The 27,768-nt window shown below is 50.6% G+C and overlaps 2 protein-coding genes across 2 annotated transcripts in view; both read left to right on the top strand.

The window, feature by feature from the left end:
• Nucleotides 1-9,081, top strand: part of ZNF268 (zinc finger protein 268) — a 47,466-nt gene extending 38,385 nt beyond the window's left edge. Inside the window, exon 7 of the mRNA XM_089894288.1 lies at nt 8,397-9,081. Within this exon, the coding sequence (XP_089750414.1) occupies nt 8,397-8,491 (95 nt within the window). The 3' untranslated portion in view covers nt 8,492-9,081. The remainder of the gene's footprint in view (nt 1-8,396) is intronic.
• A 4,060-nt stretch (nt 9,082-13,141) lies between these two features.
• Nucleotides 13,142-27,384, top strand: ANHX (anomalous homeobox). Its single transcript, XM_022598244.2, has 9 exons — nt 13,142-13,429; nt 15,593-15,720; nt 18,298-18,421; nt 19,207-19,420; nt 19,841-19,961; nt 21,115-21,407; nt 24,958-25,105; nt 26,748-26,832; nt 27,093-27,384. The coding sequence occupies exons 1-9, from the start codon at nt 13,181-13,183 to the stop codon at nt 27,177-27,179; spliced, it is 1,449 nt and encodes a 482-aa protein (XP_022453952.2). The 5' UTR covers nt 13,142-13,180; the 3' UTR covers nt 27,180-27,384.
• The last annotated feature ends 384 nt before the right edge of the window (nt 27,385-27,768 follow it).

The raw sequence follows: 27,768 nt of genomic DNA, 5'->3' as shown, positions 1-27,768 counted from the left end.
ATTTGTGAACATAGATTTAAAAATTCTAAATGGAATTATAGCAAAAATGCATCTAGTAATGTAGTTTTTATTTTTTTAAGTCATGACATTATTAAGTGTAGCAGACTGTTAGTAGTGAATCCAATATTTCTTCATTACCAGCAGTATCATTGTATTTTTCATAATGGTGATGTGCTCAGCTAAAAAGCTGCATTTCTCCATTCTTTTTGTAGCTAAGTGTGATCCTGCTGCTAATTCTGAGTAATGAAATGGACATAGAAGTTACCAAGAGGGATAATGGGAAGGTTTTTCAAAAGGAAAACAAGTGGGGAAAGCCCCCTAGTGTGCTTTCATCTTTTCTTTTTAATATGCAACATGCTGGATGTTTGGAGACTCAGCAGCCATCTTAGAACCTGAATTCCTCTTGAGGGTGGAAGCTGTCTGCTTGAGTGCAGTAGAGAGATAAGAGTGATGTGGCTCTCTGGTAATGATGGAGCTGCTGTGCCAGCCCTTAGACCACCAAGTCTGGGCATATTTTTACACAAAAGAGAGATGAACTGTCTTGTTCATGGCATCTTTTCTTTTTTCGTTGGGAGGAGAGTTGGTTCTGTTATGTGCACCTGAACCTGATCCTAATTAAAACTCATTAGGGTGTTTGGAAGATTTAATATTAGAAATTCTTTTTGTAAAATTAACCACACTACCAGAAAGAAGCCATATGAGTATCTCAGTATGTGTAGATAAATCATTTGATGGGCTATAATACCCATAGATTATTTTAAAATGTTATTAAATTAGAGATAGAAATTAACTCCTTTAACTTTGCAAGGAGTATGTTCCAAAAACTGACAAATGTCATATTTAATGATAAAACAGTAAATGTATACCTTTAAATTAAGAAAAAGAATGCCCATCAATTTTATTGAGCAATATAATGACAGTTTTAGCCAATATGTGAGAACAGAAAGTTGTAAGGAATTGGGGTTTGGGGCAGAAACAAAAATCGTATTGTTTGCACATGTGATTGTCTATTTAGAAAAACCAAAATAAACTACAGGCAAATATTTAAACTACAGGCTGTAAGACAAGGAGATGTTTTGCACAGCTCTGAGAGCTGGCAGCTTGGCTGTGAGCACAAGCAAATCTCTACAATGTCTCCATGCTCAGATTCCAGGCCCTGCTGAGGGAAACATTCTGATTTGCCCTCAAAATATCTGAAGGCAGTTTTGCACTAACTCAACCAAAAGCTTCAACCAAACTCAGTCAGTTGAAATACAGATCAGATTGATTCAGCCCCGCCTTATCTCCCAGCCTAAGAGCTGTCATTAACAAATATGTACCCTTTTCTGGAAGTAAATATATATTCAAAGAGCAAACAAAATTATCAGGAATATATAGGTACCTTATATAATGAAAAGCATCATTTTGCCAAAAAGACAATCCTAAATGTGCATGCGCTTAACAAGAAAGCTTCAAAATCATGCAAAAACAGAGGTGAAATGAGAAATATACTCTACCATTTTAGTTGGACACTTCAACAGTTATTTCTCAGTAACATAAGTTGGAGACCAAGGCTATAGAAGCACTGAATAATGCCATCAATAAACTAGACCTGGTAGACATGTCTAGAATATCCAACAGCAGAGTATGTATTCTTTTCAATTACATGTGAAGCATTCATCAATACAGGTCATGTCCTAAGTCATTAATCTTAACATTTTTAAAATAATTGAAACCTTTCAAAATGTCTTCCATCTATAGTACAGTTTAACAAGAAACCAATTGCAACAAGAACAGAAAAATCGACAAACACTTGGAAATTAAGCAGCACAATTCTAAGTAATTCATGGCTCCAAGAAATTTCAAGAAAAATATGGGAAATATTTTGAATTATTATATACAACATGTACAAATTAAAATACAACATATCAAATTTTTTGAGATGCAGAAAAAGCAGTGTGTAGAGGGAAATTAATGGCACTAAATACCTACATTAGAAAAGAATAAAGGTCTCACATCAATAATCTAAAGTCCTACCTTAAGGAACTAGGAAAAGAAGAGTAAAGCCCAGTGTAAATAGGAATGAAATAGTAAGGATAAGACCAGAAACCAGTGAAACTAAAACAGTGGAAGGGGTAAGCAACACAAAACAAATTTGACAACTTTGATGGACTAAATTCTTGAAAGGCACAAACCACCAAAGCTCAATATGAAATGGGTAACCTGAATAGTGCTACATTTATTAAAGAAATTAAATTCATAGTTAAAATTCTCCGAAGAAAGAAAAATCCAGGCTCAGATCATTTCACTGGTGATTTCTATCAAACATTTAAGAAAAAAGTAATAGCCATTCTATACTAACTCTTCAAGAAAATAGATGACAAATACTTCTTAACCGATTTTATGAAATCAGTGTCACACTGATTAAAAGAAAAAACTACAATTTCTTAAAAAAACTACAAATGTTCTTCATGAACATAGATGTAAAAAGCCTCAATATTAGTTAATTAAATCCAGTAATATATAAAAGGATAATACATGAAGGCAAATTTGAGTTTATCTTGGGAATACAAAGCTGAGGCTGACTCAGTATTCAAAATCCAATCACTAATTCATACCTGACCAACTAAAAAATAAAAATCATATGGTCACATCAACAGGTGTAGTAAAAGCATTTGTTCAAATTCCACAGCACTCATGATAAAAAAAACCTGAGAAAACTGGGAATAGGAAGTAGCTTCCTCAAACTAATAAAGCACATCTGAAACGTGTCTACAGCAGGGATCCCCAACCCCCAGGGGGCACCACAGTACTAGTACTGGTCTGCGGCATGTTAGGAACTGGGCCACACAACAAGAGGTGAGTAGCAGGCGAGTGAGCGTGGCTTCATCTGCTGCTCCCCATCACTCCCCATCAATCGCATTACCTCCTGAAGCATCCCCCTCGCCCCCTGGTCCATGGAAAAATTGTCATCCGTGGAACTGGTCCCTGTTGCCAAAAAGGTTGGGGACCGCTGGTCTACAATTAATGTCATAATGGTGAAAGAGTGAATAGCTTCCCTTAAGATTGAGGACAAGTCAGTTATATCCACTCTCACCACTCTATTTCAGCATTGTACTGGAAGACTTAGCTGACTGCATAAGGCAAGAAAAAGAAATTTAAAAGATACAGATTGGAAAGGAAGAACGACAACTATTCAGAGACAGCATGACTGCCTTCACTCAAACTCCATTTAAAACTTTACACACACACTAAAAAAGCCACCATAACAAGTCAATTTAGCAAGACAGCAAAATGTAAAACCAATATTCAAAAATCAGTTCTATTTTTACATACTTGCAATATAAAATGGAAAATTAGGGTTAAAATGCACAGCTATTTATGATAGCACCAAAAACCATGGAATAGTTAAATGTGAGTGACATGAAATGTATGCTGAGGACAACAATGAAGAAGGGAATAATAATGACCTGGACAATGGGAGGAGGTGCCCTGTTAATGGATTGGAAGATTCAATGTCGTTAAAGTGTCAGTGTTCTCCACACGGATTTTTAGACTCAATCCCATTCCAATAAAATTCCCAGGAAGATTTTCTGTTAAAACTGACAAACTGATTCTAAAATTTATGTGGAATAGCAAAGGAACTAGAATACTCACAATTTTGAAAAGGAAAAACAAAGTTGCAAGACATATACTCTTTGATTTCCAGGCCTGTCATTAAGCTACAACAGCTATGACAGTGTGGTATTGTGAAAGGACAGACATACAGATTAGTGAAACAGAAGAGACTCCTGAATAAAACTACACACTACATAGTGAACCGATTTTTGTCAAAATTACAAAATCAATTCATTGGAAAGAGAATAGTCTTTACAAAGAAAATGGTGCTGAAACACTTGCACATCTGTTTGAGAAAAATATGTGTATTGGTCTATACTTACACCATATACAAAAATTAATTTTTTGAGGAATATACTAGAGGTTGAGCTTCCAGCTAAAGGGCTGATGGTGAGCATTTAATATATTTAATTTTACATCTAAGACTAAAATGAGGGTTGAGCAAAGATGGAAGAATACTATATAAAGATATTTTCTGGTAAAGTAAGAATATGAAGTGAGCATAAGAAGAAAGAGGGTTGGGGGAAGTAAGATACTGCCATTGATATTAGGAGGAAAGCAAAGGATACCACTTTAACTCTTAGGCTGATAATAACAGATGGACAAAAGTGGGATTCAGGGCACTATAAGAAGATATAAAAGTAACAACTGGAACAATATGAAGCCTAAATTACAAAAGAAATTATTTGAAAGAACAAAGAACCACACAGAAGAAAAAAGTAAATATAAATAGGTTACACTGAAATGACGGAGGGGGCCAGAGAAAAACCATTTATGGTGGGTGAGTTCCAACTGATAAATGTAGAAGAAATGATGAAATTAGAAAATTGTCATTAGGCAGCCACTATAGTAAAGATTGTTTCAGGCAGGAATTAATACTAAAACTTGTAAGCAAAAGTATTATGAGGAACGAATATTAGTCTCAAAGTATTTTCCTCTCAGATACTTCTTAATTACAAAAATAGTAATGTTAGATTGAGAAATTTCAGAAATTAGGAAATATTTTTACATAAATGATGGTAAAATACAATGGTAAAAAGTGAAGGAAAATGTATAGCTTTAATGTAATAAGAAAAAGGTTGAAAACCAATTATCTAGTCTTCTATTTCAGGAAGCCACAAAAGAAAAGCAAATTAAACTCAGAGAAAGTAGCAGGAAGGCAATAATGAAGAGCAGAAATTGATTAAATAGGAACCAAATGTACAAAAGAGAAATTCCCACTGAAAGTTGATTCTTTGATTAATAAAATTCACTTCTGATCAAGACAAAGCAAGACAGGGAAGCAGCCGCATAGCACAGGGAGATCAGCTCGGTGCTTTGTGACCACCTAGAGGGATGGGGTAGGGAGGATGGGAGGGAGATGCAAGAGGGCGATATGGGGATATATGTATATGTATAGCTGATGCACTTTGATATAAAGCAGAAACTAACACACCATTGTAAAGCAATTTTCCTCCAATAAAGATGTTAAAATAAAATACTGGAAAGAAAAAGCAAGAAAGAGGAAAAAAAATACATTGCCAGTATCCAATATGAAATGGGATATCACAACAGATTTTACATGAAAGTAAATAAAGTAAACGTAAAAGAAGGTTATGCAATAGGCAAACACATTTGACAGTTTAGATAGTAAGGACAAATTCCTTAGAAATCACAACTTAAATTCGATATAAGAAGAAATAAAAAACAAATCAGTCCTGAATCTATTGAAGAAATTGAATCCAAAATTAAAAACCTTTCCACAAAGAAAGCTTGAAGTCTAGATGCCTTCCCTAGTGAATTCTTCCGAAATTTACAGAAGAAATAATTCCAATTCTATAAAATTTTCCAGGGAATAGAAAAAGTGAGAGAATGCTTCCCAATACTTTTTTTGAGACCTGCATAACTTTGGTGCCAAAATTCAACAAACACACTAGAAAAAAAGAAAATGTAGACATTTATTTCTCATGAACAGAGATGCAAAAATCCTAAACAATGAATTAACAGATGGAATCTAGTGATATATAAAAATTATATCATGATCAAGTATGGTTTATTGTATCCATGCAAGGATGGTTTAATGTTACAAAAACAAACAAACCCAAAAAACAGGGGATTTCCCTGGTGGTCCAGTGGTTAAGACTCCACGCTTCCAGCGCAGGGGGCACGGGTTTGATCCCTGGTCAGGGAACTAAGATCCCACATGCCGCGTGGTGCAGCTAAAACAAACAAACAAACAACCCCCACACACTGAGATCCATCACAGTTACAGAATAAGGGAGAACAACCAACCCGAGACGCAGAATAAAAGTAAGTGATGAAATTAAACAGGTATTTATAGCAAAAGCTCTTAAATCTAGTAATAGAGAGGAACTTCCTTAATCTGATAAAGCATATTTACAAAAGAAATCTATCACAGACACTTCATGTTGCAGACACATCATGATTTTATTTCAGGTGAAATAATGCTCTCTCCTTGCATATAAGAATAGAAAAAATTACACTATTACCTCTTTAATTCACCATTGGAAAGAAAGAAAGAAAACTTATCCATTCCTATACAATATGTTTATGTACTTAGAAAACCAAAAAAAAAACCCCTGAAGATAAACTGTTAGAGTTTAGCAGAGTTGCTAGGTAGAATGTCAGTATACAAAACTCAACTGTATTTCTGTATATTACAAAACAATTAGATAATTGAACTAAAAGTACCATTGACAATAGCATCAAAAATATTGAATGATTAGAAAGAAGTCTAAAGAAAGGTGTGAAAAGCCTCTATACAGAAAACTGCAAAATAGTGCTTGAAATTTCATAAATGAGATCTATTTTGTATTTGTGGATTGGGAGACTCAATATTGTTCTCAAACATTTCCCAGGGACTTCCCAGTGCAGTGGTTGAGAATCTGCCTGCCAATGCAGGGGACACGGGTTCGAGCCCTGATCTGGGGAGATCCCACATGCTGCAGAGCAACTAAGCCCATGCACCACAATTACTGAGCCTGTGCTCTACAGCCCACGAGCCACAACTACTGAGCACGTGTGCCACAACTACTGAAGCCCACGTGCCTAGAACCCATGCTCCACAAGAGAAACACCACAATGAGAAGCCTGCAGAGCACAATGAAGAGTAGCTCACACTCGCTGCAACTAGAGAAAGCCCGCGCACAACAACGAAGAACCAAGGCAGCCAAAACTAACTAACTAAATTTATATTTAAAAAAAATCCCAAATTGATCTATAAATTCAGTGCAATCTCAAAGTCCTAGTATATGCATTTTTGTCAAAATTAATGAGCCAATTCTGAAATTCCTGTGAAGATGCAAAGGGTGAAGCATAGCAAAGACAAAGAGGAGGAAAATTGAAGGATACACACTGAATATCGACTTATCCCATGATTAAAATAGTATGGTTTTATGTAAAGCTAGACAAACAGAACAATGGAACAACAGATCAGAGAGCCCAGAAGCAGACCCACACATGTACCATCATCTGATTTAAGACAAAAAGTGCCACTGCAATGCAATGGTGAAGATTCTTCAATAAATCAGGTGAATTGGATGTCCTACAGGGTGTGTGGGGGGTTGACACACCCATACCTCGTACCATAAGTTAAAATTATTTCCAGATTAATTGTACACCTAAATGTAAAGGAAAAAATAGACCTTCTAAAAGGTTACATGGGGGAAATTTGGTAGCATTTGAGAAGGCAGATCAAGTGCAAAAAAGGCAAAGCTAACATTTGGTGACTTAAGTCCAGGGTGGTCACCGTGGGGGGAGAGTGACTGGAAACCAGCATGAGAGAGCCTTGAAGCATGCTGGAAATGGTGAGGACACAGTATCTGCATGTATGGGAAAATCAGAGGTAAACCCTAAAGATCTGTGCACTTTATGTAACTTACAAGGACAGAAAATCAAATTCATCAAGAACTTACACAACATGCTTTCATTTTCTTGGACTTGTATGTTTGTTCAAGTTTTCACATGTAATATTATGTTAATTTAAAATGCTTTTGGTTAAGTATCTATTTAGGCTTGTTTCAACGACAAAATAGATTGATTTTTTCCAGCTCTTCACTGAGTAGGCAATCAACAGGTCCTGAGAGGATGGATTCCTCAAACGGAGGGACACTCACTCATCTGTGATGTCAGTGTGCAGCCTGGGCCTGGAGTGTAAAAAGCATGGTTACTGAGTAACGATAATGTAGTGCGCAGGGAGACCTCCCTCCTCTCCCACCCTCCGAGTCAGTGTGCTGCTGGGTGATGTGAAAACCAACACTTGGGGGCCAGATGGGAGCGGGCTAACCTCAAACCCACCCTCTACCAGTTCTGTGACTAGACCAGTGACTTAACCTCTCTGATGGGCATCTTGTCATATGGGAATGATGGCAAAATACCCACCTCACAGAGTGCCGCATGCTCAGTAAATAGACCCTGGACTCTGAGTCCCTGTCCCCCTCCCTGCACCTGACCTACTACCAGAGGGAACGAAGGTTTGTAGCAGGTGAAGTGGGTCTTGTTTGGGCACAGCACCACTGCCCAGCCACCTCTGAGCCTGAAGCAGAAGGAAAAATCGGTAATACTCATCTTTAAAAAAATTTTTTTTAATATTTTCTCTAGAAAAAAAAAAAAAAAGCATTCCTAGTGCCTCTGGGTCAGTATGTTGGGAGGGTTTTCCTGTTCCCTGCCCCACCTGCATCTGCCATCTTCCAAGAAAGGAAGGACAGCTGAGTCACTCTTTCAAGCTCTTGTTTACGTTCCCTCTGTCCTTCTCACCACTCTACCCAAGACGTCACACATCCCCTCTCTTTTTCTGTCAGGCATCGGTTTCCCAAGGGTGTGCCCCAGACGGCCTGCTCCCCGTAGTTCTGTGAACCCACGAACGGCCCAAAGGACTGGTCTCCCATGGCTATAAGCACCCCAATATACAGACAGATTGGGCTTCGAGAAGGCTTCCTGGGGCAGTGCAGGTGAGCGAGCAACTCCCCCAGGGGGACCTCTGGGAACGAAGGTAATTCCCTGGAGGGAAGAGGGGTTCAGGGTGAAGTAGAGGTTCTTAGGAGGCTGTATCTAGATGGGCTTGCAGCCTTCCGTGGATCAGGGATTTTTAAAAATGTGTTCAGCTACTCATTATGGGGGAAAGTACATGAGTGGCCAGGACATTTCTGAAAAGGAGAAGTCCTAAGGGGGAAGTTCCCTTAGGACTAAGGGGGAAGTTCCCAGATTTTCAATGTGTTAAAAGTGAACAACGCCGGTAAGAAACAAAATGGTAAAGAAGATAGCGCGTGCAGAGTACTGACTCATTTAATGGTCTCAAACCAAAGAGGAAAGAGGGCCTGTTATTATTACAAATCATAAACTTTACCAAGAGGAGAGAAGGTACAGGATCAGTACCTTGTCCAAAGTCACACAGCTATTAAGCAATTAAACTGGGAGTCCGCCCCAGGTAGCCTGGGTCCAGAGAGAATAGAAAATCCGGAAGCAGCAGGTAGGTATGCCTTAGGGTGCTTTATGTGGTAATGACTGCACTTCAGACCAGTGAGCACGGACGAGAGAGGCAGCCTCTATTTACAGTGGGTGCTGGATAATCACCTTTTGTTGGAAGATCAGACCTCTATTAAAAATGAAGCTTATGGGGCTTACCTGGTGGCGCAGTGGTTGAGAGTCTGCCTGCCGATTCAGGGGACACGAGTTCGTGCCCAGGTCTGGGAAGATCCCACATGCCGCGGAGCTTCTGGGCCCGTGGGCCATGGCTGCTGGGCCTGCGTGTTCGGAGCCTGTGCTCCACAACGGGAGGGGCTGTGGCGGTGAGAGGCCCGCATACTGCAAAAAAAAAAAAAAAGAAATGAAGCTTATGAAGAGTTTCCCCTGATTTAGAATATTTGGAATTATTATGTGCTTACGTTAAGAATGTATGCTTTTGAGTCTGACAGTTAAAGGAGGCCACTTATTGGTTGGAAGTGTTTTAAATGCACTTGGACCTATTTCCTTTTTAGTAACAAGGGAACATAACTCGCTCAGAGGTGGCTTGGGAGGCTCAAGTAAGACAATGTGTGTAAACAGTAACTTCTCACCTGGCAGCCAAAAAAAGTAACTGATTTTATAACAATGCACTAGAATCATAAAATTTGTTGAATTACATTTAAATTTAATAACGTAGGTGCTTGGACATTTTGGTTTCCATTGAGGTTTTAACTTCATTGATGCTTCATGGGTGGAGTGCAACCAGGAATATTCTCACTGAGCACCAGCCGGTCCCGGAGAAAGGGCCTGTGATCACATTCCCACAACAGGAGGGTTTCCTGCAGCAAATCTCCAATTTCCTCTCTGTTCACCCATATCCGCCTTAGTATACTTGGACGGTGGGGATTGCTTCCCCCAACCCTGTTGTCAATGTTTTTTCTCTCACTTCTTGAAAAGAACCTTAAAACGAGAAAAACAGAAGATTATCTTTTTATAAAAATTGGGAAACATGGATAAGCAAACGAAGAAAATCTAAAAGCCAAATAAAAGTAATAAAACAATAATTTTGTCACCCGGTGGCAACCAGGGTTTAACGATGTGGCATACATCATTTTGTGTCTGTACTTTTCAAATGGGCTCGTCTCACCCACATTGCTTTGTAACAGCCGTTTTTATTGTACAATGTATCACTAGTCCGGTCAGGAAGCATTCTTTCTCCCGGCAACTACTAATTACCCTCCAGGAGCCCATCCTGTTTCTGAAGTGTGATGTGTTTAGCAATATTCCACCAGACTCTTGGGTCGTTTCCAGAATTTCAAGTGAACAAACGCTGAAATGTTTCTCTTTCTGCCTAAGTCTTTTGCATACGTTCAGGCATGAGCTTTGACGTCAGAGAATTTTTGCCCTGACCACCCTTCCAAAAGCAACTCGAAACCCTCCTGGTCTCCTCTCTAGAGCGCCTTCCGGCTCGCTGTGTGCAACATCTCTCCAAACTAAACTGCACAGGGGAGAGGCCAGACCGTGTCCGAGCCAGGACGGCGGCACTTCAGAGGCTTCCCCTGCGTGGCTGACCAGGGTCACCGAGAACTCGGGTCCCCAGGCCTCCACCGTCGCGAAGGCCTCTCCGCCGCGCGCAGCTGCGCCCCAGGGTCAGGCGGGGGTGGGATCACCGGGGGCCTCCGGCTGGAGCTGCGGGGGCACGGGAAGGGCGGGGGTGTCTGCCCCCTGGGCTACGACCCCAGCCGGGCTTTGTCTCCGCAGAGCTCCAGGGCGGTGGCGTGGGGTTAATCCAGGGTCACAGCTTCCTCCTGCTTCAGGGGCGGGGGTCGTGGCGCCCTCTCCTCCACCCCAGCCCAGGACCCCCAGGACCCCGGCTCTGCTCCTTCTGGGGCCTGAGGACGCGCAGAACCAGGCTGGATGGCGCCTCCGACGCCCCGCCCTCGCCCCCCAACCTGTCGGCTCCCGTGCAGCCCCCCGAATGCCATGGACCCCCGAGAACCTCTCGGCTCCCCAAGAACCACCGGAATGCCCCGAACCCAGGTGGGCGGAACCGCAGGCCCCGGGACTTAGGGGGCGCAGGGCACGGGCGGGGGTCATCGGGCGGAGCCCTTGCAGGGATTGGCGGAGGCCTGGATACTCTGTATCAACCGCGCCTTCCCGCCGCCTCCCCGGACGTGCGGGCGGAGCACGTGCGCGCCGAACGTGGAAGCGGCCCCGGGCGCCTGGCTGGGGTGTGTTGGTGGCGTGCGGATGAAGGTGAGTGAACGAGGGGCTCGTCCGGGCGACGGTGACTGAGTCCGGCGTCCGGGGCCGGCCGCCGGGGAGGCTTCTCGGGCCCCGCGGGGAGAAGGGCGCCGGGAGAGGTCCGGCGGCGCAGGGCCACGGCCAGACGGAGGTGTACGGGCAGGACGCAGGGCATAGCCGCCTGCCCCCCGCCCCCTCTGTCCCCGCCGGGCCGGGTCCCCTCAGTGTTCGGGGTGCCCCCCGAACCCACTTCCTTCCCGAACTCCGGGACCCTCTCCATGAGCTCGGCCCTTGGCCTCCTTCCCGCCCTTCCTGGAGCAGCGTGGGGCGGGGCTGTCGGCGCTGGGGACACCCGGGTCGCTCGAAGGGTGCGGGGTCGCGGGCCTCCTGCCAGTCGCGACGGGAAGAAACGTGGGGCCCCGAGGCAGGAGCCCGTGACAAGGCGCTGAGGCTCGGAAGCGGCGGCGAGAGCGCGTCCCCTGGTGGGCGCCCTGGAAGCCCTGCCGGGAGGAAAGAGCTAGAAGCAGGCCAGACCCTCCGCCGGGAGCGTGGCAGTTCTCCGCAGGTTGTCTCAACCTTTGCGGACAGCGGTTTGGCAGCATCGACTGAAAACGCGCCCTTACCCTCGCCTCCAGGAGCCTGTTCCACAGAAGTGAGGTAGTTGTGGACACAGGTCTGCACGTGCTGTTTGAAAAAGCGATCGCCAGCCGCCTCAGCGGCCGCGGCTGGCAAGCTGCCGGCGCCCGTTATGGCCGCGCCTCGCACGGGTGCTTTGCAGGACCCGGCGCAGACCGGGAGTCATGCCTGCGGTGCTGGCCCGACTGAGTATCGCCATAAAAAAGACTCCCTCTGCTGTTAAAACTTGGTGTCTGTTTGCATAGTTAGACGGTAATTTTCTAGAACACTGCAAAGCCTTCGGTCCAGCTTGCCGTGGCTCACCTGTTTGTGTCGGGGTGGGAGGGCGGCAGAGCGGGCTTTTGGGGTGCAACGGGCCGCACGGAAGCCAGTCTGGCCAGGCCCCCGCCCTCGGGCCTTTGCAGGTTACCTCAGCTCTCAGCCTGTGCCCTCACCGGGCAGAGCGGGAAGCTTGGTGCCCGAGGCGATGTGAGGGCAGGGAGCCCAAACTCCAGCAGGACTGTGCCGGCGGCACGTGTTCATTTCTTTGTCTCGGTGCCTTCCCTCCCTCCCTCCTTTTCTCTTTCTCTGTTTCCTTGTCTTCGTCCCTCCTTCTTTCCTTCTTCCCTTCCCTTTCTAATTTTATTAATTTTTCGGACTAGAGCAACCCTTAAATGTTTGTGGTTATCAAATATAAGGGTTTTTTTCCCCCAAAATTAAAATAGTTAAAAGCAAATTTTGCTGGTCCCGCCTCAGCGGGCCTCTGACTCCCCTCCGAAGGAGCGCCTAGGGCGCCTGCGCAACCCCTGGCCCGCGGCTCTGCCCACCCGCTCCGAGAGGCCTTGCTCTCTGTCTGGCAGATGCTGGGGGGATCTGATGACCCCAGCGCAGGTGGGCCTGTCCCCCATAGACCCCGGAGAAGGAAGGAGGAAATGCAGTGACAAGCGGTGTGAGAAGTGGGGGAAACAGAGAGGTGGCGCGGCGGGTGAGGGGCACGAGGGCACCAGATAGAGGTTCCAGGCGTGCAGAGTGAGAAGTCTGGCAGCGAGAGCAGCGAGCTGGGCCTTGGTGCACCGCCAGGGTCTACGCTGTTGTGGCGACTACAAGGAAAGTCTGGCGGGCCCTGACGCGCCGCCCTCTCTCACTGCTGCCGCGATACAAGTACCTGTGGCGGGAGAGGCCTCGCATTGTTGGTCTGAGGATTGACGTGCAGTCAGCCCATCAGTGCTGGTGGTGGTCCTGACTTTCGTCTTGTTTGCAGAGGAGTCCAACCCGACTCGGGATGCAGAGCTTCCTGCAGCTGCTGAGGGGAAGCGGAGGTGCTGGCCTGCCCTTGGCGGACCTGGTGACCCTCGCAGGCAGGCTGTGCCGGGAGGTCCAGGACGACCCCGCCCAGGTGCAGACCTTGGTCACGGCCGTGCTGGACAGCCAGCTCCGCCTGTACCTCTTGGACAACGCGGACGTGGCCCTGGTGTGCGCCAGCGTGCTGGCCCAGCAGGAGCAGAACCGGGCTGCCTGCCAGCTGCTAGAGGTAGGACCGGGGTGGGGCGGGGAGAGGGGCAGCAGCCCACAGCAGCCTGAAGACGACAGAAGTGCCCAGGAGTCAGCAGGAGCCTGGGGAGAGCTGCTAGAAGCCGAGCCAGGGCCGTCCACTCTCACTGTACTAGGTTCTAACTTGCCTGCTAACCCGAGACAGAACTGACCATCTGTCGGATCCCTCTGGTCCTGGACCAGTGGTCCTGGCTTGGAAAGTTGGCGCTCCGGTTAGTGAGGCAAGCAAACAGACCCAGGACCGCAGTCCCTTAGCTGCGGGTCTGCATCCGGGAACTCTGAGACCACAAGTATCTTTGTCACTCCTCCGGTGGTACTTTGAACCTCAACTCAGTTGGCATCAAACCTGAGCTGCATTGATGGGAAACTATTTTTGTCTTTATTTATCCACTTAATGTTACTGCCGTACGTTTTGCTACCCAAATCCTGGTGTGTTTGCTTGCAGGATGCTTCCTGCCCTAGATGGTACTGGGATAGTGCAAATTATGTAGTATATACCTGTGTTACTTCCTAAAGTGTGAGGAATTCTGAATTCCAAAATACATCTGGATCAAAAAGTTTTAATAAGAGATTTGGGGGCCTGTGTTTCCCTTTTTCACTCCATAATACGGTCCATGCATAACTCATGCTGAGTTTACCTTCAAGATACTAAACTCTGCCCCGTTCTTTGTTTTTGCTCCCTCTCCCCCAAGCCCTGCGGCACCCTCCTGGCGCTCACGCCCCACCACCGTGTCCTCCCCTGCCCCCTCTATTAGTCTTCACGTAGCAGCCAGAGGCAGTTTTAAAACTGCAGATGGGACCACGGTACGCACCGAGGCGCGGGTCCAGAGCCTGCCATCCCGTCCTGGCTCCTGCACGGTGGCGGTGCTGGCTGCTTGCCGTTCTCCTGGAACTCCCGAGATCTTTGTCTTTTGACCTTTGTGCGTGCCGTTCCCTCTGCCAGAGGCTGGACACCACTCTGTGTGGCTGGTGCCTTCCTACCTGTCTGGTTTCTGCTTTAAACGTCACCCCGTCGAGCTAGGACTTAAGGGAGCCCTCATCCCCCTCTGTGGCTCCTTCCTCAGCTCACGGTTAGAAACCTGTCTATTTCTCGATCTGTGATCCGCCTCCCCTCCTGCACTGCAGGCCCCAGGAGCAGGGGCGTGTTAGTTCTGCCCATTAAAGTATCCCCAACACCCAGCATAACACCTGGAACATAAGAGGGCTCAGCCTTCCAAATGTCAGAATAAATGGGTGAACACACAGAGTTGAAGTAGCTGCCGTGAAGGCAATCAGTGATGGAATGTGAGCGTGACATCAGTGATGGAAGACTCCCAGGATGGGAATAACTCAGGATGGTCCAGAAATGTCTCTGAGGAAGTGATGTGTTCTGAGACCTGAGAGAAAGGATGGGGCTACCACATCAAGAAAGGGCATTTCCTGCCAAGGGCCACTCCTGCAGGTGGGGAGGCTCCAAGTGGGTTCCCTGTCTGACAGTTGTGCTGACGTCTGCATCCTAGCAGGAGACTGCAGGCCTCAGCCCAGCAAAATGCGCTTTTTCTGATGCTGTTGAGAGGAAGCTAAATGATTCTCAGCACCTCCCTCACCAAGATGGGCCTGAGAACACTGGGGTTAGAGGCAAGAACCACATACTGACCACAGGGGCTGTGTCCAGGGTAGGCCCACACTCAGCGTCCTTGGCCATCTCTAAAGTCTGGTTACATGACCAAGCCACACTGGGTTGGGGAGCTGTCACTGGCACAGACCGGGACCCCTTCGTCCCCCTCAGCTCAGATTGAACTCACTGAGCCCTAGGGACCTGCCCTGCTGGTGGGAGATAAAGGCCTTTCACGCAGGACGGGGATCAAGCCTCAGGCCCCTCAGACCTGACCATGTGGTTCTCAGCACGGCTCGGCCTCTTGGGTGCTATGGCCACAGCCCGGAGTTGGCCTTCCCCTTGCCTGGCCCTCACCTGGGGGGCGAGGGAGAGCTGTGCCCGCCTCCCATTCGTGGGAGGGCCTGCTGGGGACAGGAGCCCGGCCATGGAGCTCATGCCCTCGCCGCGGGGCACCAGCAAGCGGATGTTCTTAGCGGTCAGTCTGGGTCTACGGCGGGGCTCCGGGGCAGGCAAGCGTGCCGGGTCTCAGCAGGCTCTTGTCCACAGGGATGCCGGGTGCCGGGTGGCAGCCTGAAGCTGGTGCAGCTCTGGAATGACATCCACTACCGTCTGGTCATGAAGAGGCTCGGCGTGGCCACGCTGACCCCGGTGCAGAAGTTCCGGTGCAGGAAGAGGTATGCACCAGCCTTCATTGGCGCTTATTCCCCGGGGCTCCCAAGGGATTTGCCCTCCAAGACCACAGAAGGACTTAGGTGAAGTAGAGGCAGGGAGATAAGAGGAAGCAGTGATAGACAGAGGGTAATAAGCTCCACAGCAGCAGTTGCCCTCCTCTCCACTGCTCGGCTGGCTGTGGGGACGCTTTCCGACCTGTGCCCGCAGGGCGAGGACGGTGAACTGTTCCCAGGACCCAGGCCGAAAGTTGTAGCTGCAGCAGGAGCCACTGCCTGTCAGTGAGGGCCCTGCAGTGAGGGAGGCGGCAGGTGGGCACCCTGACCTCGCTCGCTTCCTGCAGGATGGGTGCCCCTCAGCTCAGCTAATGCCCGTGGTCAGGCTCTGCAGGTGCCTGGCCCGGATCCCAGCACGGCCCCTCAGGGCTGCAGGACCTTTAAGAGAGAGAGAAAGGTGAGGGTCTGCAAGCACCACATGAGATACACGTAGTGCTTAGAAGGCCGTCTGGTACACGGTGGCTGCTGGATGGATGTTGATAATAATTACCACCATGACCATTATCAGCACTAAGTACACGTTATGACTACTAGTTATCGTCATTACCATCATCACCGTTCGTGGATGAGGACACCAAAGCACAGAAAAGTTAGTCACTTGCCTGGTTACACACTACAGAGATGCAAAGGCAGGATTCCAGCCTAGACATCGAGACTGGAGAGCCTTTGTTCTTGACCTTGGGTGTCCCCCACTGGCCAGGAGGAGCTGCAGGTCTTGCTCTGAGCTCCTGAAAGCCCAAGTGACAGGAGTTTCTGAGCCATGGGCCTGGTTGATGGAAGAAGAGATGGATTCCTTTTGGATCAGACGGAATTTTTCTCATGGTGCGCACCAGATATGCCCTCAAAGCCCAGCAGTTAGTCAGCCTTGAGGTCTTCAGGGATGCAGTCAGGTCCCTCCATATAGGCTCTGACAGCCTGCCAGAGGGTGGCTCAGCAAAGTAAATGCCTTGGGGACCAGCATGCAGTGTTTGTGAAGAGGCCCCTGGTTGCTGCGCGTTACTAGAGGTGCTGGGGCCCTGCTGTCCTGGAGCTGCCTGCGGGTGTGGATGATGGACAGTAGACCAGGAAACAAAGCAGATCCCATAATTTAGAGCAAGGAATGCTGGACGGAGCTCGTTCAGTAGAGGGCTGTGACTCGCTGGCCCTCTGCTTGTGCTCGGGCTGCAGCACGGGGCTGAGCCTGGGGGAGGCCTGAGCACGGGGCAGCCATGCTCTGGGCGTAGGGAGGGGGAGGCCTGAGCACGGGGCAGGCGTGCTCTGGGCGTAGGGAGGGGGAGGCCTGAGCACGGGGCAGGCGTGCTCTGGGCGTAGGGAGGGGTGACACTGGAGCACGGGGAAGGCGTGCTCTGGGCGTAGGGAGGGGTGACACTGGAGCACGGGGAAGGCGTGCTCTGGGCGTAGGGAGGGGTGACACTGGAGCACGGGGAAGGCGTGCTCTGGGCGTAGGGAGGGGGAGGCCTGAGCACGGGGCAGGCGTGCTCTGGGCGTAGGGAGGGGTGACACTGGAGCACGGGACAGGCGTGCTCTGGGCGTAGGGAGGGGTGACACTGGAGCACGGGGAAGGCGTGCTCTGGGCGTAAGGAGGGGTGACACTGGAGCACGGGGAAGGCGTGCTCTGGGCGTAGGGAGGGGGAGGCCTGAGCACGGAGAAGGCGTGCTCTGGGCGTAGGGAGGGGGAGGCCTGAGCACGGGGCAGGCGTGCTCTGGGCGTAGGGAGGGGGAGGCCTGAGCACGGGGCAGGCGTGCTCTGGGCGTAGGGAGGGGTGATGCTGGAGCACGGGGAAGGCGTGCTCTGGGCGTAGGGAGGGGTGACGCTGGAGCACGGGGCAGGCGTGCTCTGGGCGTAGGGAGGGGTGGCGCTGGCGCCACAGCAGACGGTTAGTGCAGGGGCAGAGGCGGGAGGTTCTTGGAGTGTCTGGGAGTGGCCATGGCTGGGGAAAGGGTTGTGTCAGGATTGACTCTAGAGGATTTAACGATAGGTTGAATGTACTGGAGAAGGTAAAGAGAATAAACCTGGCTGCAGGGCTCTTGGCCTGATTGGCAGGGACGTGGTGCTCTCTCACTGGGATGCGCAGGATGGGCTGGGGGACGGTGTGGGGAGCGGGAGATTGAGCTCCACTGGGATGTGTGGGGTGTGTTTTCGATGTTCATGGGGGTTTGTTCAATTGGCATTTGGCTAGCAAATCTTGTATAGACCGGTGCTGTTTGCTTATATGTCACTTTTTTTCTTTTGGAAAAATTCCAGTATAGACTCAGTAAAGAGGGTAGCATAACCAATCTCACTACCCTCATCCCCCAGCTTTAACAGTCATGGCCACTGGTCAGTGAGTGGTACTGGAAACCCTGGTGAAAGTGTGGGGTGTGGGCCCAGGCAACACGAGACCCCACCCTTGTTCAGGGGGTGGACCCGGGGACTGCAGCACACAGTCCTGCAGGGGAGGGGGGTGGCCAGTGAAAGGACAGGAAGTCCAGGGGAGCACAGCAGGTACAACAGAAGAAGCCGGGGGTCTCACTGTTCTCATCCAGGAACCCACCGCCTGCCTCCCTCTGCCCTGATGGCCTCAAGAGCCGGAACTTCCCCAGAGAAGTTCGCCAGAAGCTGCAGGAGTTTGCTTCGGGTGTGAGCACCAACCCCAGCAAGGCCGAGCGGGTAAGAGCAGATGAGAGCGAGGCCCGGCAACCCTCCCCTTAGCCTACCCTCCCCGGTCCTTAGGGGACTCCCACCCTTAGGTGACATCACCACCCTTAGGGGATTGACCCGCATCCTCAGCCGCACCTCCCCGCCTCCCCAGTGGCATATCTGCCAGGGCGCTGGCGCTCTCCGCCTGCCCTGAACTGCCCTGGGGACGGCACTCTTTGGCTGGCAGCCGCCTGCACACGTGGCGGGGTTAGTTTCATCACGGGAGTCTTAATACCCCGTCATCCAGTGTGGCTTCAGCAGGTGCTCACTGAGCACTCACCGCGGCCGGGACTCCAGCAGGAGGGATGCATGGGTGAGCTCTCGGGAGCAGGTAGTGGGGGCAGCAGTAAGAGCCTTGCCGCTCATAAAGCTGGCGTGCTCCCTTCTCTCCGGGTCCAATCAGCGGGGCCCTCCTGGAGCTCCGTGCTGTGGCCCGTGGTGGTTCGGATCTGGCTCCTGAGGAAGGACAGGTGCTTGATCACAGGGTCGGTCGAGGCCGACGCGCTCTCGCACCGGCCCGGCGGGCGGGCGGTCAGTGGTTTGGTGGCGCCTCGGGAGGGTCCGGTTTGCAAGCCCTGCCGAGCCCTCCCGGCTGCGAGTGGCCGTCGGCCGGGCGGCGGCTTGAGGAGGAACAAGGCCAGAGGCCACAGCGCCGGCCTGCATGATGCCCCGGCCGCCCTGTGTCCCGGCCCGCTGGTGTCCCGGCCCCACGTCTCAGGAGCGGGCTGGGCAAGCGGCGTGTTGTTTCGGCGCAGGAGGACCTGGCCTCGGAGACGCGCTTGACCACGGAGCAGATCTACAACTGGTTCGCCAATTACCGGCGGCGCCAGAGGGCCCTTGTGCAGCGCGCGGCGCCAGCCCGCGACTCGGCGGAGGACCACACCGCGAGGGAGGCCGGCCCGATCCCCCCGCAGCCCATAGGCCAGCCCCGCCTTGGCTCTGGGTGCGTGGACAGGCCTCAGTGGTTGGGTGAGTGGCCCCTCTCCCAAAACCTGTGTCTAGGGCCAGGCCGAGGTAGGGTCACTGGTTACAGGACAGGGTCCTCTCCGCCAGCCCCCGCCTGCACGTTCGGTACTTCACCCTGTGGGAAGCAAGATCGCTGAAGCTGAGGGTCAGGTTGGACTCAGGATGGGCCCAGGTGGGGCTGCAGCAGCGTTTTGCGTTGAGAGGTTACTTTGCGGCCAGGGCCAGGAGTCAGTGGGAAGGGAGCCAAGCACTAGAATTTAGGGTGTTCCGGGTTCCTAATTATGGGTGTTGGTTCAGACCAAAGACAGATCAGGGGACAAACAAAGAATACTGGGCAGCCAGCATGGCTGTTCTTAACCTGCTGGGAAGGAAGCTGGGACCCTGAGCATCACCCAGCTTCCCCTCTGTCTGATCGGCTTTTAGCAGGACCTGAGGAAAGTGGGTCTGTACAGACCCAGGAGACCACCCAAGGGCCGTGGGAGCCACTGGTCCTGGCCCCAGACTTCTCTGGAGACGAGACCATGCCAAAGTCACTGGCTCCCAGGTACTGCCATCCACGTGGGCCATGGGACCGTTCCCTGTTCAATTCCCCATCTTCAGTGGGAGACCAGGCCTGGAGTGGGCGTAGGAATGCCTGCCGGGCACTGGGACCAGCTCAGTGATGGCGGAGGGCAGATTCAGCTGAGACCCCAGGTACAGGGGAGCCACTGGCAAGGAGCCCACGTCATGGACTCCAAACCTGTTCCCTGGAGCCGGACTCACAGCCTGACTTCCCGTACATTTTGGTGAATGGGGAAAACAGAAAGAAAAACATGCAGACCTATCTCCTAAAGGCAAACCGGCTGTCCTCGTGGTCTGTTTCTCTCTAGCATTTGGTATGGTTGGTATATCATTAGGTTAGTAACAGCCAACATTTCTTGAGTTCCTGCTACAGACCAGGCTCTGCCTAACCGCTTTCCCTCACCCTGTTGCCCCTGTGGTGCCACACAAGCTGCTGTGAGGAAAGTGCCGGCCGCAGCGGGACCGAGTCTGAGTGTGGGACCAGGTCCACGTCTGCGTAAACATCACGCTGTGCCCACTTTTTCCATTTACGCTTGTGTTTTAAGCATCTCTCATGACACTGCCTGGGCTGGCACCTCACGTCCAGGCTGGCACTACCCAGGTGTGTGGCCTTAGGCAGGTTCCCGTGACCTCTCAGTGCCTGCTTTTTCTCACCTGTGAAATGGGGATAGTGATGGACCCTGCCACGCATGTCATTACACAGATTACAGGGGCGGGGGGTTGTTAACAGAAGCCCAGGAGCACCATCTGAGACACAGGGAGCATTTGGGGAATATTTTCATTCTTTAAATTGTTAACTGCTGCCTAGCACTCCTTTAAGATCCACCTTCATTTAATCTTTCACCTATTAGGTTCTTGCTAATCATTTTCAGTCCTCAATATTGTGGAGCAATGTTTCATTGAAGGCCCTTGTAAATAAACTGCTAACGTATCTTAGGTTTCCAGGGCTAGTATTTTTTGTGTCTCTGGAACCCTTGCAGCCCCAGGGAGAACTGTGGAGGCAGCGTGATTGGGGTGGACCCCACAGCCATCTGTGGCTGCGTTGAGTCCGCCGCCCAGATTCCCAAACTGGGCTGGAATCTCCTCCCAGGCCCCACTACCCCAGCCTGAGGGATGGTGTTCACTTTGCTCCCCAGGTCTCTGCAGGGTGGTGAGATGTACCAGGAGGGGCCTAGCCACGATCCTGCCACTCTTCCTCCCGTCTTCCCTGGCTCTGGTTTCTGCCCTCTGGCTGCTGGCAGCGACATGCTGGATCCCTCTCTGGGTGCCCCCGAGTCGTGGCTGACGTCTCTTGCACTGGAATCCTCCAAGGAAGTTTCCTTCCAGACTAGGCCACTGATCCACAGTCACGGGCTGGACCTCACGATGCGCCCTGCAGATGCTCCTCTGGCTGTGTCCATCACCGCCCTTGGTGAGGCCAGCCCCACAGGTGGGTCTACGCTAGACAGACCATGTGTTTCTACATCAGATGCTTCAACTGCTTGTATGTTATTTGACGGGGAAGAATTTTGAGGGGCCAGGACTTTCTGCTTGAATCTCTTATACTTGATTAGACCCCAAACCAGTGCAGTTGGAACAGGCTCTTCCCACCAACAGCCTGGATAGTTTTCATTTTATTTTTGTTTTCAAAATAAAATGTGCATGTGACTAAAAAAATAAGCTGGTGAGGAAAGAGTTAAAATGAAATGAAATGACTGCCGGCCCGGGCTCCAGTCCCTGTGCCTAACCAGTCAGCATCTGCTACGGCGGGGCTGAGCTGCTCAGACCTCCAGCTCCCTCCTGGCTTCTTCCTTAGTCGTAGCTGTCGCTATAGATACCTTTAAAGGATACGTATTCAGGTATACATTTCGTGCACCAAACGATAGCATCTTGTGACATCCCAGCTTCTAAGGAGGATGTTGGCACTGAACTCAGCCTGTCACCTGAATTTCTTAGTCTTCTGTGGTTCCATACAGGTCGTCTTGTAGTTTGTCATTGCCTCCCTTTTTTCTTACATTGTCTGCTCTATCACATCCCTAACTTCTTGCAGTGTCTTAAGCATCCCCTTTGAAGACTTGTTGCCAGGGCCTCCTTCCTGCTCCCAGTCTGGTGTGGAGCCGTCATCCCAGGAGCACCTTTAACTGCTTCCCTGGGTTTGCTTCAGCGTTTCCTTAATTGCAAGTCTTGTTCTTTCTTTCTTGACTCTTGTTATGTTAGAGAATGTCTTTAATTAACTCTATAAGAAAGGGTGCCTTCAAGGTAGTGTCTGTTTCCTTGCATCTTCTGAAATTGTCTTTAATCCGCCCTCAAGTTTGATTAACGACTTGTCAGGGACAGAATTCTGAGTTTAAAATACTTTTTTTTTTTTTTTTTTGCTTTACGCGGGCCTCTCACTGTTGTGGCCTCTCCCGTTGCAGAGCACAGGCTCCGGACGCGCAGGCTCAGCGGCCATGGCTCACGGGCCCAGCCGCTCCGCGGCATGTAGGATCTTCCCGGACCGGGGCACGAACACGTGTCCCCTGTATCGGCAGGCGGACTCTCAACCACTGCGCCACCGGGGAAGCCCTAAAATACTTTTTACCTTAGAAATTTGAAAGCAACATAGCATCCAATTATAGTATCCAATGTTGTCATTTTAAGTTAGATGTCATTCTGATGTTCACGTATTTTTCCTTTATTGGAGCTTTTTATTTTTGAAGTCTTGGTGTTCTGAAATTTCACAGTGATGGTCCCAGGTGTGAGTCTTTTGAATTCACTTTGTTGTTCAATTTAAAGAACCAGAGAACAAGGTATTCTTTAAGCTCTGGGCACTTTTTGTGATTTTCTTTGATAGTTTCCTCCTTCCAGTTCTCTCTTTAGAGCACAAATGTTATTTGGATGTTGGAAATCCTGGACCAATCTCCCAAAATGCTTACCTTTTTTAAAAAATTTCTTTTTTATTGTATGTGCTTTTGTCTTAAACTTTGTCTTCTGATATTTTGACAATTATACATTTTAAGAGAACTCCAACCTCTCTTTTCTTTTTTTTAAAATTTTATTTATTTATTTATTTGGCTGTGCCGTGTCTTAGTTGCGGCACGTGGGGTCTCTAGTTGTCGCGTACAGGCTCTTAGTTGAGGCATGAGGGATCTAGTTCCCTGACCAGGGATTGAACCTGGGCCCCCTGTATTGGGAGCATGGAGTCTTAATCACTGGACCACCAGGGAAATTCCCCAAGCTCTCTTTTCTTATTTCTGATTTTCCTTTCTTCATAGATCATGTTACTTGTTTTTGTTTTTTAATAAGTTTTTAAAAATAAATTTATTTATTTAGTTTTGGCTGTGTTGGGTCTTCGTTGCTGCACACGGGCTTTATCTAGTTGTGGCAAGCGGGGGCTACTCTTCGTTGTGGTGTGCAGGCTTCTCATTGAGGTTGCAGAGCATCGGCTCTCGGTGCATGGGCTTCAGTAGTTGTGGCTCGCAGGCTCTAGAGCACAGGCTCAGTAGTTGTGGCACACGGGCTTAGTTGCTCTGCGGCATGTGGGATCTTCCGGGACCAGGGCTCGAACCTGTGTCCCCTGCATTGGCAGGTGGATTCTTAACCACTGCACCACCAGGGAAGCCCCGATTGTATTACTTTTTATAGATGCAGTATCTTATATTTCTCTGAGTATCCTAGTTAGTAGTTTCAGAAAATGTGCTTTCTTGCCTGAAGGGGGGAATGTTGGGGTTGTGGATTCAGGCCCTTCCTTGAACAGAGGAGGAAGAGGTGCCCCAAAGAGGAAGAGCCTGGAGACTCATTTCTCCGAGGCAGCTTTTCCATCTGATCGAATTGGTCTTTGATTTCAGAGACCTTTTCCTGTCCATGTTTACTAACAAGGCTGGAGTTGGAATGGGCAGTGGCCAGCCTCATACTGGGAGGAGGGAAGCTGGTCTTTACACCGTGTCCAGCCTATGTGAGGGGTGTGTTCTCTGGGAATTGGAGAGCTCCCTGCCGGTTGCCTGAGCACCTTGCTTTCCCTCCCTCCCTGCAAACCTCTCAGGGTCCTTGGCCCCTGCTTATGCCCCAGCTTCCCTTCAGACAGCCCCCACCATGGGATCAGACCTGTGCCCTGCATCTGCAGAACATGGACATCTCCCACCTGCCAATTACCCTTCCCATGACACTCCCTTTGTTCTAGGCTTCGGGCTTTTTATTTCTGTTTTTCTTGGAGGAAGAAGATAAAACCCACTGATCTATTCTGTGTAAACTGGAAATGTTCAAATTAGCAGTTAACCATATTTCCTGGACCTCAGACTATCTGTAAAGTTCTGCAGGAAAGGGGAAACAGCAGAAGGCGGAGGTAGAGTCATGCACCAAATGGTTAGGAAGGTCTCGGCTCTGGCAGACAGGAGGGAGGACTGTTGTTTGGGGTCTGAGATCGGGGATGCATGCTAGTTTTACCACCTGGATAGACTTAGGGCAGCAATGGACCTTCCTTCTTAGCTCACTTTGCTCCTAAACGTCTGTCGACCCAGAATTGATCACGTCCACAGGGGCTTGCCTTTTAGGGTGAAAGACAGACACGCTGAGAGATTTTCTACAATATTTTAAGTAGAGAGAAAAGGCAAGGTAAGGTAGTAACACCTGGCACTGCAGTGAAATCATGGTGAAACCCAAGGTGAAAGGGGAGGGCAATGGCCGTGGGCTGGGCCAGCCTGTGGTGAACGGGGGACACCGCGGGGTCTCTCCTCAGACAGCCGTGGTGGGTGTAGGGCGGACTGGGGTGCTGAGTCTTTGTTTGGCACTGGGGCTGGCATGAGATCTAGAATGACAAAGAGAAATTTGAGGTCAGCAAAACTTGACCTTGTTTTGGTCTTTGGGAGCCTGCAGAGGCCACTGAGATCAGCAGTGGTGGCTGTTCTTCCCTCAGCGCGGGAGCCGAGGCTGGGGGCTGCCTCTCCACGGAGGCCTGTGTTGTGCTGCACGTAGACTGTGCTCCCTTCCCCCAGCACTGGGTTGTGGGATTGCTTCCCGTGCAGGATTCGCTGACCCTCCCAGCAGCAACGCCCGGAGCACATACCTGGAGGAGGGTCCAGGTACCAGCGGTGGCCAAGCGGAGCCACAGGCGAGCGGCTTCCTGGTGCCCCGGCTTCCACTGCAGGCTCCTGAGTTCACCCTCACCCAGAGGTAAGCTGCAGAGCCACAGGGCTCAGGTGACACTTCCTATGGGCCGTGGGCAGGGTGCCTCGTGCACAGACTCACCATCTCCAACGGTGCAGAGTGCGTCCTTTCCTTGTGGATTTCTGGAAACCTCAACAGTCCCCCATCCTACATCTACCGAAAGAAGGCGGTAGTCTCTCCCTCAGACAAGCATTGGAGCAGATACGGGCGTCCGTTCTGTGGGTGGTGCTTAGGCCTTCACGCGTCCCAGAGCTCTCCCTGGGCCCCAGCAGCCTCTTTCAGGCATTTTCTTTTCCCCAAAGACTTTTAGCTTCTGGACAGCATCAAGATCCTGATTGTATATTCCAAATTGGAGTTTTAAAGGGGCTTGGGACAGCCGTGGCAGCGTCCAGAGGCTTCACAGGAGGCGATGTCGGGCCAGGGGTCCTCCGGTGGAGAGGGAATCTACGATGGGGACCGCAGGACAGGGTCCCCAGGGTTCGGGGTCTCCCAAGTCTGGGAGCAGAAGGCCAGGTGCCCAGTGAGGGAAGAATTACTGGGGGACATGGGAGAGAAGGGGAGGAGCCTCCCAAGTCAGAGGCTCTGCTTGTGGAAACAGCCAGATGGTGGGAAAATCCAGACCATGCTGATGGACTCACTTTTCCATTTATGACCGGGAGCCACACAGAGCAGCCACAGGGCCCCTCATGGCCTGCTGGGCCTCTCCACTGGCTGTATCACCCTTGGACTCCAGTGCCCCAGCTCATCCTTGCTCTGATCTGGTGACCTTGATTCCTTGTTTAAAAACTGCTTCATTGGAGTAAACCAACATGTTTAGACGGTGCACAGGACAGTTTTCCGAGCGTGACTTACGTATCTCCTACAAACCATAGCTGTGCTGCTAGTCATGGGTCACAGGGCTGTTCCCACCCCTGCCACCCCAGGACCGAGGGCCTGCTTTTAGCTGCGTTTTCTAGAGTTCCATATAAGTGAACTCATACAGCGTAGACTCTTTTTTGGGGTATGGCTTCTTCCACTCAGCCTGACTCCTTTGAGACCTGCCCCTGCTGCCGTGTGTGTCCGCACCCCTTCCTCTTCATGGCTGAGGCCGAGCCCTTGGTGTGGATTGTCGTCATCTGTTGGCGGGCATCTGGGAGCTCCTGGTTTGGGGCTGCTGTGCACATTCCCGACGCGTGGTGGCCTGCGTGTTTGCCCTCGTGTCTCTGGGGGGGTGTGCACGTGGCGGTGGGATGAGTAGATCACAGGGTGAGTGTGGTCTGACTTTGAGGGACCGCATGATATTGTCCCGAGCGGCTGCATCTGCGTCCCCTGCCGCCACCCTGGATTTGGTCCTAAGGACCTCTGGGCTCCGTCACACCTCAGGCCTGTTCCTTTTCTTCACATCTCTGCTTACCATCCCGTCCTCTGTGAGCCTGTGCTGATGTGCTCTCTGACTACCTGGCCACCTGCTCAAGGTGTCACACAGGCCCCTCCAGCACCCTGCACACCTGAGGGCCCTGCAGGAGGAGGCCGTTCCCAAAAGAGAGTCCGGCACCAGGAAGGGCTTCTGATGGGCAGAAAGCTCTCAGGGTGTGGCGCTCACAGTAAACAGCGTGAGCCTCAAACAGGGCCTGGAAAAGGGCCTGTCCTGATACTGTCCCTTTTCCAGCCCCCCGGAGCTGGCCCCGGCCCCGCCTGCCTTCCCTGGCCCCGTGCCGGCCATGGACCTGGGCCAGCCTATGCCCTCCAGCCAGGTGAGGCCTTCCTATGAGGTACCGTGGGTTTCCCTCCTAACTCCTGGGTCCTCAGCTTGGGACTTTGGAGTGAATAAAATGGACAGAGTTGAACATGGGGCAGGGATTCCTCGAGGCTGGACTTCGGTGGAATGAGAACTGGAGGCAGGTGTCATGGGGTGGAGTCCAGAGGGGGCGGGTCCCAGGGTCAGGGTGACCCGGATGGGAAGGCAGAGCCCACAGAGGGCACCTCCATGTGTGATGCTGTGTTGGCATTCCAGGTGCAGTGGCCCGATGGCCAGACCTCCAGCGACGCCTTCTGGGGAGCCAGGATGCTCCTTGAGCTTTCAGGGGGCAGCCTGGGCTGAGCTGCCCCTCGGGAGCCTGGCCAGCGCTCCAGGGGAGCAAGTGTGGACAGCTGGTAACACAAGTTGCAGAGCTCTGTCCCTACAGAAGAAGGAGGTCCCCAGAGTTCCCTGGGGGTTCTGCTGAGAAGCACTGAGGGCTGCCATGTTTGAATAGTTTGGTTGGCAACTCCCTATACTGCAAGAAGCATCTGAGAAACATTTGTGAAGTCAGAAGTCCAAGGTGGGTCTGTTCTACTCAGGCAGCAGCAGCTTGCAGTCAAGCTCCTGGGCAGGCAGGCCCCTCTCCAGAGAGGAGGGTGTGGCACTGCAGCCACCCTCCCGCCCAGCCCCGTGGTGAGTGCGGCCCACAGGCAGGAGAGTGCTGGCTGGGGCGCGGCGCCTTCCCCTTGCGTTGTGATCCGTTGTGTTTGCCGACCAAGTGTTCTGTTCAATTAAAGTTTAATGTTCTGATGCGCCCCTCCCCCATTCACTTAACTGTCCCGGACACCTGCCCCTGCCAGGCCTGGCCCCCATTGCACAGCGCGAGGGCACTACTCCACGCATCAGGACCTGGTGAGGGATATTCGGATCCTTTCCACCAGCTCCGTGT

Source organism: Delphinapterus leucas, chromosome 14 (genome assembly GCF_059928025.1).
Source record: "Delphinapterus leucas isolate spDelLeu-1000000601 "Yukka" chromosome 14, BTC_Dleu_Yukka2, whole genome shotgun sequence".
Classification (NCBI taxonomy): Eukaryota; Metazoa; Chordata; class Mammalia; order Artiodactyla; family Monodontidae; genus Delphinapterus; species Delphinapterus leucas.
The sequence above is the reverse complement of the archived record's forward strand: the minus strand, read 5'-3'. Positions and strand labels throughout refer to the sequence as shown.